This window comes from Lethenteron reissneri, chromosome 13 (assembly GCF_015708825.2).
Source record: "Lethenteron reissneri isolate LAM-NWPU_2019-01 chromosome 13, ASM1570882v1, whole genome shotgun sequence".
NCBI lineage: Eukaryota > Metazoa > Chordata > Hyperoartia > Petromyzontiformes > Petromyzontidae > Lethenteron > Lethenteron reissneri.
The window spans coordinates 1,185,399-1,201,605 of NC_083791.1; the positions used below are offsets into that span (position 1 = coordinate 1,185,399).

A 16,207-nucleotide genomic window follows, 5' to 3' on the forward strand; every position below is an offset into this window, starting at 1 on the left:
GGTATTCGACGCAAGGCCCTTGTTGTTAAAGTTGATTTTTTTTATTAATACAAAGTACACATGTAAACACGTATTAGCATCTATAGTGTTTACTACAAAATACATTTCAGCATGTAAAAACGTGATTAGCATTTACAGAACTTAGCAAAACGCACGAAAAAAAGAAGCTGCGCCATTTCACAATGCGTGGCGGGCCGGGCTCTCCTCGAAAATGCCAGAGAGGCTGCCGTCTTGAGGTGGCCATGTTGGTGCACAGGCGAGCCAGCGAAGGCGAGGGAGCAGCAGCTGTGGGGGCAGCGGAAAGGCTCGGCTCGCTAGGCAGCAGCAGCCGGCAGCACCCCCCCCGGCTCCTCCAACACATCCGGTCAGCAATCGGAAGAGGAGGCCAAATCACTCTCTGGAGGGGCGCTCACGAGAGGCTGTCCGCTGGTGGGGGTGGCCCCCTCCAGCCGCCAGTGGCGCGAACGTGGGGGGGGGGCTGCAGCTTTACCCCCTTCACCGCAGCGTGCACTGGGCAGCGATGGCAAAGCACATGCCGCCAAAGGGGATGCCCCCCCCCCCCCGCCCTCTAGGGTTTGCAGCGGCTGGGGCAACTTATTTAAGAGCGCCCCCCCCCCCCCCCCACTCATCGCAACGTCGAATTCGCCGCGTGTCCCCGGTCCACTTCTGGCACTCTTAGCGATGCGAGTCAGACATGGTGCACGTTCAAGCCGCGGATAACACTGGATTGATGCAGCCGTAAACAGACCCCCCCCCACACACCGCCCCCCTCTCTGCCATGCACCCGTCGTGGTTTCAAACGTTCAGCAAGACTCGCACTCAGTGGGACGTTTGGACCGTGGTAGGGGCCGGTCGTCAGTGACTCTCGCAGCATCAGAGCTCAGGGCTCTCACCTGTCCCCTCACCTGTCCCCTCACCTGTCCCCTCACTTGTACCCTCAAACCAACCGCAATTACTCAACATCGCACTCCTGGCCGCGAGATCGCAGGCAGGAAACCGCCGATTTAGTCGGACTGCGCTGTTCAGAAAAATGCGATGCAGCGCATCTTGGATACCGTTCTATTCAATGGCTTATATTTATAGAAACATTTCCTCCAGCAGATCTACTGCAAGTTGCCGTCTTGAAAAAAACCAGTAGACGTTTAAAGAACAATACTGAAATACGTGCCCTTGACTTAAAATTTGTTTAAATGCGACTCGAAATTGGCCAAAAATATGACACTTTTGTACCCCGTTTCCACCGGCACATCCGAGCCGAGGCAGCGCAGGGCTCTCACGGTTCCCGGTGTTTTCCTACTGGCCGAGGCGGAACTAACCCGTGATACGCTCACCTCACAAGAGGGCATCTGAATCTTGACTCAGGGCCACACAAGGCCAGGGTCAGGGCGCCACACTGGCGAGATGTTGACTGCCACCCCTGGTATCCAGATCGTGGGTTCAATCCCGATCCCAACCCAGACACCTGTATATTTAGAGTTTCATGTTCTCCCTGTAGTAGCGTGGATTTTTCTCCAGGTCGTCCAGTTTTTTCCCCCCACATTTAAAAATAAGCGTTTAAGAGTATTTGGCTGCTATAAATTTCCAGACAAGCCGCTGCGTTGAGCTATCATTTGTGGCCAGATCGCTTCTGAAAATTAGCTATATAGCAGCTCGGTGGGCCTTACCTGGTGAAATAAAAAGTTTTAAATAGTTCACCAATAGTTACCTGGCCGTAATCGCATCTGTTTATCTGCCCTTCTTTCAGAAGCTGGTAAAAAAAATTTGCTTAGTTTAGTGGCACGTACGTTGTGCATGACGTCAGCAGCACGGCTCGGCTTTCTGCAGTGGAAAAATAACTCGATGCCTCCTGAGCTGCGCTGGGCTGGCTCAGAAACGGCCTCGGCACGGCTCGGTTGTGCAGTGGGAAAAGAGGTATTGGCAGTCGCCAGCAACGGTAATAGCACACCCCCTCCTTTCAGTAACCGCAATTCTGCCCGCAGCAGGCGTGCTCCGGTAATATGGCTTTAACTCACACATTACACGCCACTGTGTATAAAAAGATAATTTTTTTTCTCCAAATTAAATACATCATTCCGAGCACCGCCACCCAACAAAAAAGGAGACTGCAGCCCAAGGGCTAAAGCGAGAGGAGAGAAAAGGAGTGACACCAGATTTTCTCTCTCGTCAGGCAGATGGCTTTGTCTGCTTCGGCATTCTCACACTCAATGGGACTACAGTTTTACTCTGCAAACGTCAAATTAAACATTACGGCCGACCGTTTTAACATCAGCTAGGTTTCCGTAAATAATATTTTCAAATGTTGGCATTCGCTTAAATATAATTATGGGAATTCTTAATTTGAATTTAAAACAATGCAAGTTTTTTTTGTAAAAAAAATAACAGTTTATACCCATGTCCTGCATATACCTCATTATTTTTGCGTAGACATTTCAAATGTATGTAGGTGTATTTTTTGGGAAGCCTTGAAGGATAATTGAATATAATTTTATCGGCATTTGTGAGACTCATGAGCGTGCGTCTTGTAATGATCGGTTATCCCACGGCGCGTTGGTGGGCAGAGGTGGCCGTTTTGCGATAATTAGTGTAATCGTGGACAAAATGGCACATTTGGATATTCAAATGTCCACTTTTCCTATCCAATCAATTAACATGGAAACCGGGCTACAGGACTGGGGGCAGTTATTTCTCGTGTTTTTGCACAAATCTCGACTGCCGCCAGAAGCTTGAGGCCACTGGTCGCCACAGACAGATGCCTCTCTTGTAAACAAGCTCACGCGCACTCCCAGCTCACGCCAAGGCCACGCGCACGCGAGGATGTGCGGCGCGAGGAGCGGTTAGAGGTTTGGCCACGTGGTGCCAGTCCTCCGCATCTACCAACTGGATGGAGAAGGTTTGTGGCTCGCGAGGCGCGAACACCTTCACAAGACAACGCAACAAAAAATAACACAGATGTCGTCGCCCGCCCACCCGCCAGCCAAGGGCCCCAGGCCAAAAGCCATTATGCCGCAGCGGCGGACAAATCTGGCACCGTGAAGACCAGCGGCGGTACGGCAGAGTGAGCAGCCGCTAAGTTGCAGCGGCAGCGAGCGGAGACGCGAGCTTCGTGCCATCATAGAGAACGCGCCCGTCACCATCACCGATGCGACGATGTTTGCGAGGCTCGGGAATGAAGATGGCCACGTCGGAGCGCAGCGGCACACACGCGCAAAGTGCCCGACACAACGCGGGCGCGATCACGCCGGGCCGTGCCCGTGCGTGCCAGCCGCTGTGCCCGCGCTACGTCGTTGGACGCGAGGAGACCACCGCGCAGGTTTTTCGCGGTCGAGCCGTAATGGCTCTTCCGACGCGCCGCTGCGCCCCTGGTTGGGACGTCAACTGAATTGACTTCTCAGATTTAAACTATATTTTTATAGTTTGATTAACAAAAAAAACACTATTCAACTATTTTAGTGTTAGCAGGTATTTTGTATTGGTGTTGTAACTTGCCGACCCGCCCATACTGGACATCTGTGAGAAAGAGCTTCGTGGCCCACTGCAGTCTCAATAAAGATTCGGATTTGGAGCTACAGAGGTCTTTCTCAGAAGCGACCAAGCCACAAATGATAGCTCAACAAAGTCGCCGGTCATCACGTATACAATTTCTAGCTGGCAATTATTCTCTAAACGCGTGATGTTGATTCTAAATGCATTGGGGAAGACCGGAGGACCCGGAGAAACATTCACGCGACCACGGGGAGAGAGACACGCAAACTCTAAATATACAGCAGGCGTCAGGGTCGGGATCGAACCCACAACCTCCTGTATACCAGGCGAGGTAGTTAACATCTCGCCACCAGTGGCAAGAATATTCAGTTCGCGATGAAGGATTTCAAATGTACAGTCTGTTATGTGCGTACATGTGTACAGCTCTTTGTCAATCCGCTGCTGGATGAGGGCCTCCCCATGCCGTGCAGGTTGGTGGGCATTACAGGGCCGTACTTCACCACGCTGGTCAGCACTGATCGGTGAAGGCATAGAGCATAGAAGTACAGTACAAAAATGCATTTTGGCTGCACGACCCTTTGATGGGCATGACGTTTGCCCCCCCCCCCTCTTGCAGTCTTTAACACCTGTTATGCACGGCGAACAAGCGGATATCCAGGCTCAAAAAAAGCCTGCTTAGCTTCCGAGATATGACGAGATCGAGATGTGACGAGATCGAGAGCACTGGAAATGAACGACGACGACGTTCCTGCGAGCCAAAGGCTAATCTTGAGCAAGCCAACGGCTAATCTTGAGCAAGCTAACGGCCAATCTTGAGCAAGCCAAAGGCGAAGCCGCCTCCGTGGTTAACCAAGGGCGACTGATCCCGGTACGGCCAAAGGTGTTCGTCAACTTCAGTTAACCTAGTCGGTCGCAACGTTGCATCATCCGTGCAGCGGTGTGCAAATCCCATCTTTCCTTGAATTCCGAGCCGTCGCAGTTCCAATATTTTGGGGTTGCATCGGGCAGGCGGGGCCCGCGTGATCGAAGATTAACGTTACAACGATTGCACTCCACAGTGCATATATATCAAAGGGAATGTGATGGTGAAACAATTTGCACGTGATTACGTTCCTCTGAGCGCATCCCGAGCGCCAGCCAGCGGGCAGGATAAACGTCGTTAATAATCTCCTTCACAAACATGGCACCGGTGGAGCGGGCGGGCGTCAGTAATCTCATATGCAAACACTTTGCCTTCGTGAAAGCTTGCCACGACTTCACCCAAACCCGCACCCCGGCGAGGGGTTTTACATTCTTGACTAACGGGACGACGCACCGGGCTAGGGCGGTAGACGCAGCAGCAGCAGCAGTGGAGGAGGCGGAGGAGGACGCGAGCGATGTGCCAGTGTCGTGGGGCACGCGCCAGCGAGCAGCCTCGCCGGCGCGACACCGCCAGGACGGGCGCGGGCGGGCGACGAGGCAGCGTCTCCCGCACGCTGCGAGTCCCGGACCCAAGGCCCGGTTCACCGAGAGGCTTCAGGGGCCGCGGCCCCAGCTATATAAGCGCAAACCCACGGCGCTGCGAGAGATCCTACAGGTGGTCTTGGAGCATAAATCGGTGTAAAGACCGTATTTTGCGGACTATAAGACACTCTGGAAAGTTAAGACATGCCCCAAACTCGTGCCCAGTGTCACAAACGAATGACACACACTATAAGATGCAACCCTAACTTTTTCTTTAAATTACAGGTAAAAAAGCGAGTCTTATCATCTGGAGAATATGCCACCAACGGTCATGCGCTGAAATTTTAAGAGTTTTTCAAATTTGAACTTTTATTTAGCTCTACAACTTGTATGTTACTTTAAAAAAAAACTAGAAGTTAAATAACCGAGGTGAATAAAGCCGGATTTGTGCCGCATCGTGCATGGGTGGCGGGCGAAGCGGTCAGGGCAAGGAATTGAAGAGAGACAAAGAGGGCCCCCCTACCCCCAAACTAGAACAGCCCTGGGGCCCCCCACACAAACGTAGCCCGCCCGGTGCCCAGCCCCCCGCGGTGCCCCAGCGTTCACCGTTACTCATCGTCCGGGCGAGCCATCAGCGGGCGCGTGCAAGGTGTAACCGAGGGCAAGTTGCAGAGGTGGGCGGCGGGGTACGAGGAACGGCGTGTGGGAAATACTGACGTTGGCGTGGCGCCTCCGATGAGCACGGTCGGCTATGTACGGTGCAAAAGAAGTTCAACGTGTTTGGTTTTGCGAGCGGCCTCGGCACGCAGTGGAGGGTGGAGCTGCGGCTGAACCTCGATTATTTGTGTTACTGTCAAGGCTCTAAAAGTTTCAAGTGGGGCGACCACGGTCGCAAGCGGCATTCCGTTTCTAATGACTCTGCGCTGCCGACGACGAGAAGACATCAAACGCGAAATTGTTACCGCCACAGCAGCATCCACCAGACTCCGGTGCCTGCAGACTGTCTACAAACACAGCCGCATGGGAATAGAAAAACGTGTCGACACTAAAACTCCCTTCCACAACAATCTCAGTGACCATCACGTGCCTATGGCTGGTGAACCTCAAAAAGTTGTAAATACCTGCCACAGGAAATGATTTTGGCCAGGCGGTGGTTTGAGTTTTTAGTTTTCCCCTAGACCATAGCACTCGGACGCGTTTTAAGGTTGCACGGTGCGTTGCCCGGCACGATGTCCGACGTTTCCTCCCCGCAGCGTCGTCGAGGAAGCGACATGTCAGACCGTCGTGTGCCGGACAACAACAACAACAATAATAATACGTGCGGCCGCTCTCGCCTAGAGCAGATCGATGGCGGAAACCCAGCCGGTTGGCACGGCCAGCAATCGCGTGCCGGAGGGCCGCTCTCGCATCTCTGAAACGACACACCACCGCCTCCACCTCCCCCCTCCTCCTCCTCGCGCATAAAAAGTCTTCCAGTGCAACGTCACGTCGTAGGCAGATGTGGGGCGGCTGTGGTTCGCGTTGCCTCCTCCTACTCTAGTCGACAACCCTCCCATCGTCTAGTGCGCCGTGAAGCTCAATGTAACTCATCTACGTTAGTACAAAAACAAAAAGGAGAAAGCGTTACGTTAAGATTCCATCGAGTTCCTTTCAAAAAGAAAATTCCCTTTTTCTAAAAGGAAAAAAGAAAGAAAATAATTATAATGAGTTCCGCAGGAAATCCCCAGCTGTTGTGGCTTAGATGACAAACGAGGACTTGTGACGGAAATCTCCCTGAGAAAAAAAAGAGAAAATACAAAAACATTGTTTAAATCGCAGCAACAGTCGGGATACCTGATGCTCTTCTTTAGAACTGTCATACAAGATTTAAATGACGATGAATATTGCAATCGGAAGCTTGTACACAATCTGTAGTTGGCCATACCCATTTATAGCAGCAACCAAATACTGTAAATGCGTGTTGATTGTAATAATAATCCACGCGAACACGGGAAGAGAGACACGTAAACTCCAAATATACTGCAGGCGTCAGGGTCGGGATCGAACCCACGACACCCTGCATACCAGGCGAGGTAGTTAACATCTCCTGGCCACCGTGATGATGAGAGAGACACGCAAACTCCAAATATACAGCAGCAGCAGGCGTCAGGGTCGGGATCAAACCCACGACACCCTGCATACCAGGCGAGGTAGTGAACATCTCCTGGCCACCGCGGCGCTCCAGTTGCAGGGGAAGGAGCGAAGCGCTCGCTGTGAGGCTATCGGGAGGAGGGGAAGGGACGGGAGGGGGGGCACGCACCTCGTCGTCCGCAGGTCTGGATTTGGAATGCAGGGAGCCTCTCCCGCGGGCGTCCGGCGGAGACCTGTATCTGGAGGCGCGCACAACGCCCACGCGGAGGGCAGCTCCGTTAGCGAGCGCCTATGCACGCAACGGAGTGGGGGGGGGCACTGCCCACGCCGATGTTCACCGAACTGCAGCGGAGACGCGTTCGTTCACGGCTGAGTCGACCCGAGAAGCGGCTCGTGACACGTTCAGATACAAATTGCCACTAAATGTGATATTTAGCCTGGAATGAAGCCCAGGTTTCTGCAATCGCGGCACAAGTTGCGAGCCACAATTGAAAATTCACTTCTTTAGAACTTTCTTTTTATATTCTTGGTTCTTTCGGTAAAGTCGCGTAGAAGGTAAATAACAAAATAATTAGAATATCTTTTTTTTTTCCCTTCTACGTGACTTTACCGAAAGAACCAATAATATTAATCTCTGCAGTCACGAAAGCTTTAAATAAAAATTTAACTTTCTTTCTGTTTAGATTGTTGTCCTTCCCCCGCACCTGCGATTAACACAGTTGGCTACGTTACGGTGCGAAAAAAGTTCCACATACATACATACCAAGGGAGTTCAACATACTTACATACCAAGGGAGTTCAACATACTTACATACCAAGGGAGTTCAACATACTTACATACCAAGGGAGTTCAACATACTTACATACCAAGGGAGTTCAACATACTTACATACCAAGGGAGTTCAACATACATACATACCAAGGGAGTTCAACATACTTACATACCAAGGGAGTTCAACATACATACATACCAAGGGAGTTCAACATACTTACATACCAAGGGAGTTCAACATACTTACATACCAAGGGAGTTCAACATACTTACATGCCAAGGGAGTTCAACATACTTACATACCAAGGGAGTTCAACATACTTACATACCAAGGGAGTTCAACATACTTACATACCAAGGGAGTTCAACATACTTACATACCAAGGGAGTTCAACATACTTACATACCAAGGGAGTTCAACATACTTACATACCAAGGGAGTTCAACATACTTACATACCAAGGGAGTTCAACATACTTACATGCCAAGGGAGTTCAACATACGTACATACCAAGGGAGTTCAACATACTTACATGCCAAGGGAGTTCAACATACTTACATACCAAGGGAGTTCAACATACTTACATACCAAGGGAGTTCAACATACTTACATACCAAGGGAGTTCAACATACTTACATACCAAGGGAGTTCAACATACTTACATACCAAGGGAGTTCAACATACTTACATACCAAGGGAGTTCACATACTTACATACCAAGGGAGTTCAACATACTTACATACCAAGGGAGTTCAACATACTTACATACCAAGGGAGTTCAACATACTTACATACCAAGGGAGTTCAACATACTTACATACCAAGGGAGTTCAACATACTTACATACCAAGGGAGTTCAACATACTTACATACCAAGGGAGTTCAACATACTTACATACCAAGGGAGTTCAACATACTTACATACCAAGGGAGTTCAACATACTTACATACCAAGGGAGTTCAACATACTTACATACCAAGGGAGTTCAACATACTTACATACCAAGGGAGTTCAACATACTTACATACCAAGGGAGTTCAACATACTTACATACCAAGGGAGTTCAACATACTTACATACCAAGGGAGTTCAACATACTTACATACCAAGGGAGTTCAACATACTTACATACCAAGGGAGTTCAACATACTTACATACCAAGGGAGTTCAACATACTTACATGCCAAGGGAGTTCAACATACTTACATACCAAGGGAGTTCAACATACTTACATGCCAAGGGAGTTCAACATACTTACATACCAAGGGAGTTCAACATACTTACATGCCAAGGGAGTTCAACATACTTACATACCAAGGGAGTTCAACATACTTACATACCAAGGGAGTTCAACATACTTACATACCAAGGGAGTTCAACATACTTACATACCAAGGGAGTTCAACATACTTACATACCAAGGGAGTTCAACATACTTACATACCAAGGGAGTTCAACATACTTACATACCAAGGGAGTTCAACATACTTACATGCCAAGGGAGTTCAACATACTTACATACCAAGGGAGTTCAACATACTTACATACCAAGGGAGTTCAACATACTTACATACCAAGGGAGTTCAACATACTTACATACCAAGGGAGTTCAACATACTTACATACCAAGGGAGTTCAACATACTTACATGCCAAGGGAGTTCAACATACTTACATACCAAGGGAGTTCAACATACTTACATACCAAGGGAGTTCAACATACTTACATACCAAGGGAGTTCAACATACTTACATACCAAGGGAGTTCAACATACTTACATACCAAGGGAGTTCAACATACTTACATACCAAGGGAGTTCAACATACTTACATGCCAAGGGAGTTCAACATACTTACATGCCAAGGGAGTTCAACATACTTACATACCAAGGGAGTTCAACATACTTACATACCAAGGGAGTTCAACATACTTACATACCAAGGGAGTTCAACATACTTACATGCCAAGGGAGTTCAACATACTTACATACCAAGGGAGTTCAACATACTTACATGCCAAGGGAGTTCAACATACTTACATACCAAGGGAGTTCAACATACTTACATACCAAGGGAGTTCAACATACTTACATGCCAAGGGAGTTCAACATACTTACATGCTAGCGCCAGTGCTGTGGGTAGGCACGTATTGCTTCCCCAGCGCTCGCATTTATAGGCCACGCCAGTTTCTCTCTAAATAACTCATCGCATTACGTAGGGGTTTTTTATTTTCATATCATATCCCTTTAAAGAAATCGAAATAGTTTGCCAAAAAATAAAGTTTGCTGCAAAACTTTAAATAACGAGGACTGGTATTAAACACAAATAGCCAGGTAAGTAGGTCGCCACTGGCTCTGGCCGCCCGGAGGCACCGTTGAGGATCTCAGAGGAGCACACGGAGGAGAACCAGCGGCTGATTGCACGGGCGCGACATCGTGCCCAAAAAGGAACGGTGATTTCACCACCCAAACTAAAACTAAAACTTTTTTTTTAATATTACCAGGTAATGCCCACCTTGTTATATGTAGCTCTTTTTCTGAAGTGGCCTGGCCACATGACAGCTCAACGAAGTGGCTTATTACGCGGAAATGTATAGCAGCCAAATACTCTAAACGTATGTTTGTATGTATGTGCTATATGATGAACTTCTTTCGCACTGTACATAGCCAGCCACACTAATCGAAGATGCAAACGCGTGTTGCTAAATGTGGAGGGAAAAACCGGAGCACCAGGAAAAAAATCCACGAGACCACAGGGGAGAGGCACGCAAACTCCAAGTATACAGCAGGCGTCAGAGTTGTGATCAACCCCACGAGCTCCTGCACACCAGGCGAGGTAGTTAACATCTCGCGCTCCATTGCACGAGTTTATTGAGGCGCTACTGCTTTAGGTGCTCTGAGCCTTGCACACTGCACTCCCTGTCGTTCTGGAAGGTGCCTGTCATTTATTGTAATTCTGTATTTGGTTCGTCTCGTGTGTGATTGGTAAGCTAGACAAACACAATGACAGAAGCCAGCATTATTGTCCAGATTCTTTGACATCTCGTATTTAACAAATTAATTTGACACACACCGTTAAACGACACAAAAACACACTTTTTTTATACAAACAAGTCTCTTATTTATATAATTAAAACAAGAGTGCCAGTCATTAAATATGCAACTGACACTTGGTCCAAAGAATACTTGATACTGTTACACAAATGAAAAATAATAAAATGAATCAATGACTTAACTCAGAATTTATATTAATAAGGCGACACTCATTGCACGATGATATGATTTTGAAAAGGCAAACAACGCAACAAGGGCAATCCGCTTTCAAGAGATGAATCCCGGTTCATATTGCGTACATTTCCTACGTTCAGAATACAATCAGCACCATATGCTCTGAGACCTGTCATTTAATGTTGCGGTGATCATCAACTTAACATGTGATAATTATATTCTCGTGATGAAATGGTTAAGAAGGTAATGGGGTGATAATCATTACATCTATTCCAGGCACAGTCTGTTCAGTGGACTCTCACGCGAGCGTTGAGAAGGTGACACGGTAGGCGTGGAGGTGGCGAGCAGTTAACTACCTCGCCTGGTTTACAGGAGGTCGTGGGCTTAATCCCGACCCTGACGCCTGCTGCTGTATATTTGGAGTTTGCGTGTTCTCACCGTGGTCGCGTGGATTTTTCTCTGGGTCTTCCGGTTTTCCCCTCCACATTTAGAATCAACGTCACGTGTTTAGAGTATGTGGCTGCTATAAATATCCAGGTGATGACGAATACTTCGTTGAGCTATCGTTTGTGATAGTGGCCAGGTCGTCTGAGAAAGAGCTGCATAGCTCAGTGGGCCTTACCTGGTAAATAAAAAACTAACTTTAGTTGAGTTTCTGTGCCAGTGAATGTGAAGTTGTCGCGAACACACCTTCCCTCGAACAGCACAGCGTGCAACTGCTGCTTGACTGCGAAGTTTGGATGCGTGTATGTACGTGTGTGTACGTGTGTGTATGTGTATGCATGTGTGTATGTGTATGCGTGTGTGTGCGTATGTGTGTATGTGCGTGCAGGGGGCACAAGTGGTAAATCAGCCAGTCATCTCAGTCCACCCGTGGCACCTGGGTCTGCCCCGTGACCTCCTGCCAACGGGCGTTCGACACTTCACGTGGCTTCAAGGTGCACATGGCCTGGCCTGGCACAAGCGTCGTGGTGACGTCAGCGCCACTTAGTGGCGAATGGCGGTTGTTAGTTGTATGTGTGTGTACGTGTGTGTACGTGTATGTACGTTTATGTAGGTTTGTGTGCGTGTTCTTACGTGTACGTGTCGTCTACTAATTCAGAGACACTAGTATCAGGCGTTATCCCTCTTGTTTATTCCGGCTCTCACAGCCATAGGGGACAACTCCGTACCGGGTCGGGACAGCCAACATGCTTCCAGACCCACAGCTTGGAGAGGCGAAGACCACGACGGCAGCAGCACGACGAGTTCCATTCCCGATGGCAGCAGCCCCGACTGTGAGTCGCAGCTCGCCTTTTATACTCCCCAGCGTGGCCAGGCTCCGCCCTCGGCCACGCCCCCCTCTGGATCCCCCAGAAGGCTCGGCGCTTGGCCCACGGGTCCAACTGGTAGAGCGGGCTGCTTGCCCATTGTCTACCAATCTACCAGCGCCACGCGCTACAGTGACTCATTCAATGTCACTACACACGTGTGTGTACGTGTATGTACATGTGTGTGTGTACGTGTATGTACATGTGCGTGTGTGTACGTGTGTGTGTGTACGTCTGTGTACGTGTATGCACGTGTGTGTACGTGCACGGCACACTGCTGTGACTGGAAGATCTTACCTTGAAGAAGCCTTGTGTTCTGGAAAATGGGGAGGGGAAAAAAAACACCATGTTGTAAATTAACGACCGACACAACGCAACGCAACGCTATCCCATTCCTGGATTCCAACTAAAACCTGTGGTCGTATGTAGCAACGGCCTACAACGTAAGCAATTCCTCTGTAAGTACAACGGTCTACAACATAAGCAATTCCTTTGTAAGTACAACGGTCTACAACGTAAGCAATTCCTCTGTAAGTACAACGGTCTACAACATAAGCAATTCCTTTGTAAGTACAACGGTCTACAACGTAAGCAATTCGGTTCTCACAGAGGTAACCGGCTGGGTAGGACATGGCAGAATTGCAGCCAAATAATGTCGTGAAGTCACCACTCGGCAGAGGCAACGTTGACGTGCAGCCAACATGATGGCATCACCGGCGATGAATGGATTTGCGCGCACAGCACCGGCACTGGCACACGGGCACATGCTGGCGGCAGCTCACCAGGTTCGTGGCCAAGCGGCCTCGTGTCACATCCGTCAAACTGAGTGGCCCCCCCTCCCCCACCCCCTCCAAGGGAGGTGACGACAGCCGTTATGGGGGCTCACCATTAAACGCTTTCCCATACCGATGACATACGTCATCAGTTTTTCTTCCAATTGCATTCTGATAACGTACATTCCGATGTATGTATGTTGAACTTATTTAGCACCGTACGTAGCCAGCCGTGCCAATCGGAAGTGCGGGAAATGATGATGTACGTGTACATCATTGGCACCGAATTAGAATAAAAAATTAACTAACTTTATCCCCTATATCTTCAGTACCGAGGTCGCGCGGGAGGGCGTGTGGCACAGTTCGGCGCCGGCTATCGTAGAGTGCGGTCGTGTCGCCACGCTTCTCTGCAATGAGTGCAATGTCCTTAAAAAGAGCGGCGCCGCCACGCCTCTCTAAATAACATTAACGCCAAGCCGCTCCAGCGCTCCGAGAATCAGCGGTGAACGGGACAGCCCGCCCTGCAACTTGCAGACGTCTCGGAACGTGAAAGGATTCAGCGGTTAAACGGCACTCGGCGCTCCCCCCGCCGCTTCGCCAGGTCGTGCAGCGTTGGCACCGTGTTCGACGTTTCGCTCCGAGTGCCGGGAGCCAAACAGCTCGCTAAGGCGTGCGCAGGCTAATTTATGCATCATTTGTTTGTTTGTTTCAATAGGAGCCCTGGCGGGGGTACAGAAACTCCGCGGACATAGTCCCAAACGCCGTGCACCTGGGTTGAGAGAAGGGGGGAGATTGGGCTCGCCACTAACCCACCGAGTGGGGACCGCGAGCGGGGTGCGTGGCGAGGGGAGGGGAAAACGAACTTAATAAAGAAAGTGGAGGGAGCGGGGTGGAAGAAGAGGGGGGGGGGAGGGGGGTGCACAGGCTCTTAGCGGTGGCCACAGCGCCGCGCGTCACACGTCACCCGACGGGCCGCGCTTACTTTTGAAGTAGCCCATCTTGTGAGCCCACCAGACGGCAATGCCGCACAGCGCCACCTACCAGCACCACCACGATCACGGCCGCGACAATGGCGCCCACGTTCAGGTCATCTGCGAAGCGCAAGTCGCTCGTGAGGGTCTCGTGGATGCCGCCCGGGGCGGCCCCAGGGAGGGGGGGAGAGGGGGGGGAGGGGGGGGGAGGGGGGGGGTGGGGGAGCTCGCACCAACGCAGCGCAGCAGCCAGGGGGGGTGCTCTGTGATCCAGCAACCGCTGGGCCTCATCGGCGACTCGCTCACGGGTGGTCAGTCACAACCCTAACAACCCAATCATTCTTCTATTGCCACTATACCATGGTTGGTTTGCTATTCCCATTGACGTCACTCATCGATTCTTCGCCCCCATGTGGGGCACGCGGTCTACCAGTGGCAGATCCAAGGAGGAGGGGAGGATGGGGGGGGGGTTGTGGATAGGGGAGGTTGTCCCCTTCCCCCGCCTTGAGAATCCAAAAATTGGTATTTCATTAATATTCACCAGAGAGGTACATCGATGGTTTTGTTTATTAATGTCGGGACATATTATTTTTTATCTGAAGTTTCGGGAAAATTGTAGATCCAACTCGGCAGTCTGGCAGAGAGACTGTCTTGTCCCAGCCGCTATTTTGTCCCAGCCGTGCCCCGCGTCCATCAACCACCCTGCAGGTCAAAACGCCTCCCTCGGCGAGAGAAGAGCTGCGAGCCGAGGGAACGAGACTCCAGAGGAGCGTCACGATACGGCCAAAACACGATCCCTGCGAGAGGCCGGCGTGGCGAGGCCTCCGTGTGAGCGCGTGCATGCGGGGAGGAACATCAGTTAAAATGTTTTGGTAATCAAAGTCTGGGTCGGTATAGACTTGAAGGCTACCGTGGGAATCTGTGTCGAACCGAACTGGCTCGCTACCCAGTGGCTGTGGGAACGCAGCATGAGAGTCGCGCGGCCTGGCACAGTCAGGCGGGATACACAGAGATACCGCTGATGTACGTACGTGTGTGTATGTACGTTGAACTTCTCTTTCGCACCGTTACGTGGCCAACTCTGCTAACTGGAGGTTGCGGACACTTACTGACTTCCATGTGCTGTGCCGAGCACTGGGCGCTCCCCGCGGGGTTGGAGGCCACGCAGTAGTAGTTCCCCGTGTCCATGGGGCGCACGCCGCTGAACGTCTGCGTACATACGTGGAAGGAGAGGAGGTGGGGTTAGACGTGACGGTTCACACACGTGCCCTTCCCTGCCGCCGGCACTGACTTAGCACCCGTCCTTCCGGAGGCGGTCGCCGCAAGGCCCTCACTGCTGCGTTTCACAGACACGGCCTGCAGTAGGTTCACCCAACATTTTTTTCTAATTTGCCAAAATTTCGACCATGACACCGGCACGCAGCGGCCTGCTGTTTATAAATGGCGTCAAAGCGGACAGCGTGAATTTTTGTTATGTGCAGTACTCCCACAGTAATGACCAGGGCAGCCTGCGGAATTCGAACCGCCATCCCCTACAACAAGAGGCGGGAATGCCACTGCTGGTCCGCGCCACCGCCAAACCACTGAACTATTTGAACCTATTTTTATTTTACCAGGTAACGCCGACTGAGCTGCTATACAGCTGCGCAAAATGAGCAGGCGGACAGGGCTTACCTCCCATTTATAGCCGAGCCATTGGTGGAAATTCTGCATTCTTATGGCGGGAGTGTGTCCATCGAAAACACAACCGATGTTGAATTTGTCACAGAGCGGCACTCGTGGAACATTGGGTCGAGTCAAACCCCAACCCTGATTTGAACTCGTGACCCTTTCCGATAGCGCACCGCCCACTGCGCCCCTCGAGCGAAGGGGTCGCGACGGCCTCCCCGTACCAGGCTGCCGGTGTTGACGTTGAGGCGGTACGAGGAGTTGGAGAACTTGAGGCTGCTCTTGGGGTCGAGGGGCACCTGATCGCCGTTGCGGAACCACTGGTACGTGGAGATGGGGAAGCCCTCCGACTCCTGGCACAGCAGCTCGGTAGAGCGCCCGGTGGTGACCGCGGTTGGCACCACGCAGCGTGGCGTCACGGGCTTCACT

At 50.6% G+C, this 16,207-nt stretch overlaps 1 protein-coding gene across 1 annotated transcript in view; it reads right to left on the bottom strand.

The window, feature by feature from the left end:
• Positions 1 to 606: 606 nt before the first annotated feature.
• The window catches only part of JAM3 (junctional adhesion molecule 3), a 98,864-nt gene continuing 83,263 nt past the window's right edge, over positions 607 to 16,207 (bottom strand). The window contains 7 exon segments of the mRNA XM_061550823.1: positions 607 to 6,699; positions 7,226 to 7,295; positions 12,664 to 12,682; positions 14,122 to 14,176; positions 14,178 to 14,230; positions 15,220 to 15,319; positions 16,003 to 16,205. Of these exon segments, the coding sequence (XP_061406807.1) occupies positions 6,664 to 6,699; positions 7,226 to 7,295; positions 12,664 to 12,682; positions 14,122 to 14,176; positions 14,178 to 14,230; positions 15,220 to 15,319; positions 16,003 to 16,205 (536 nt within the window). The 3' untranslated portion in view covers positions 607 to 6,663.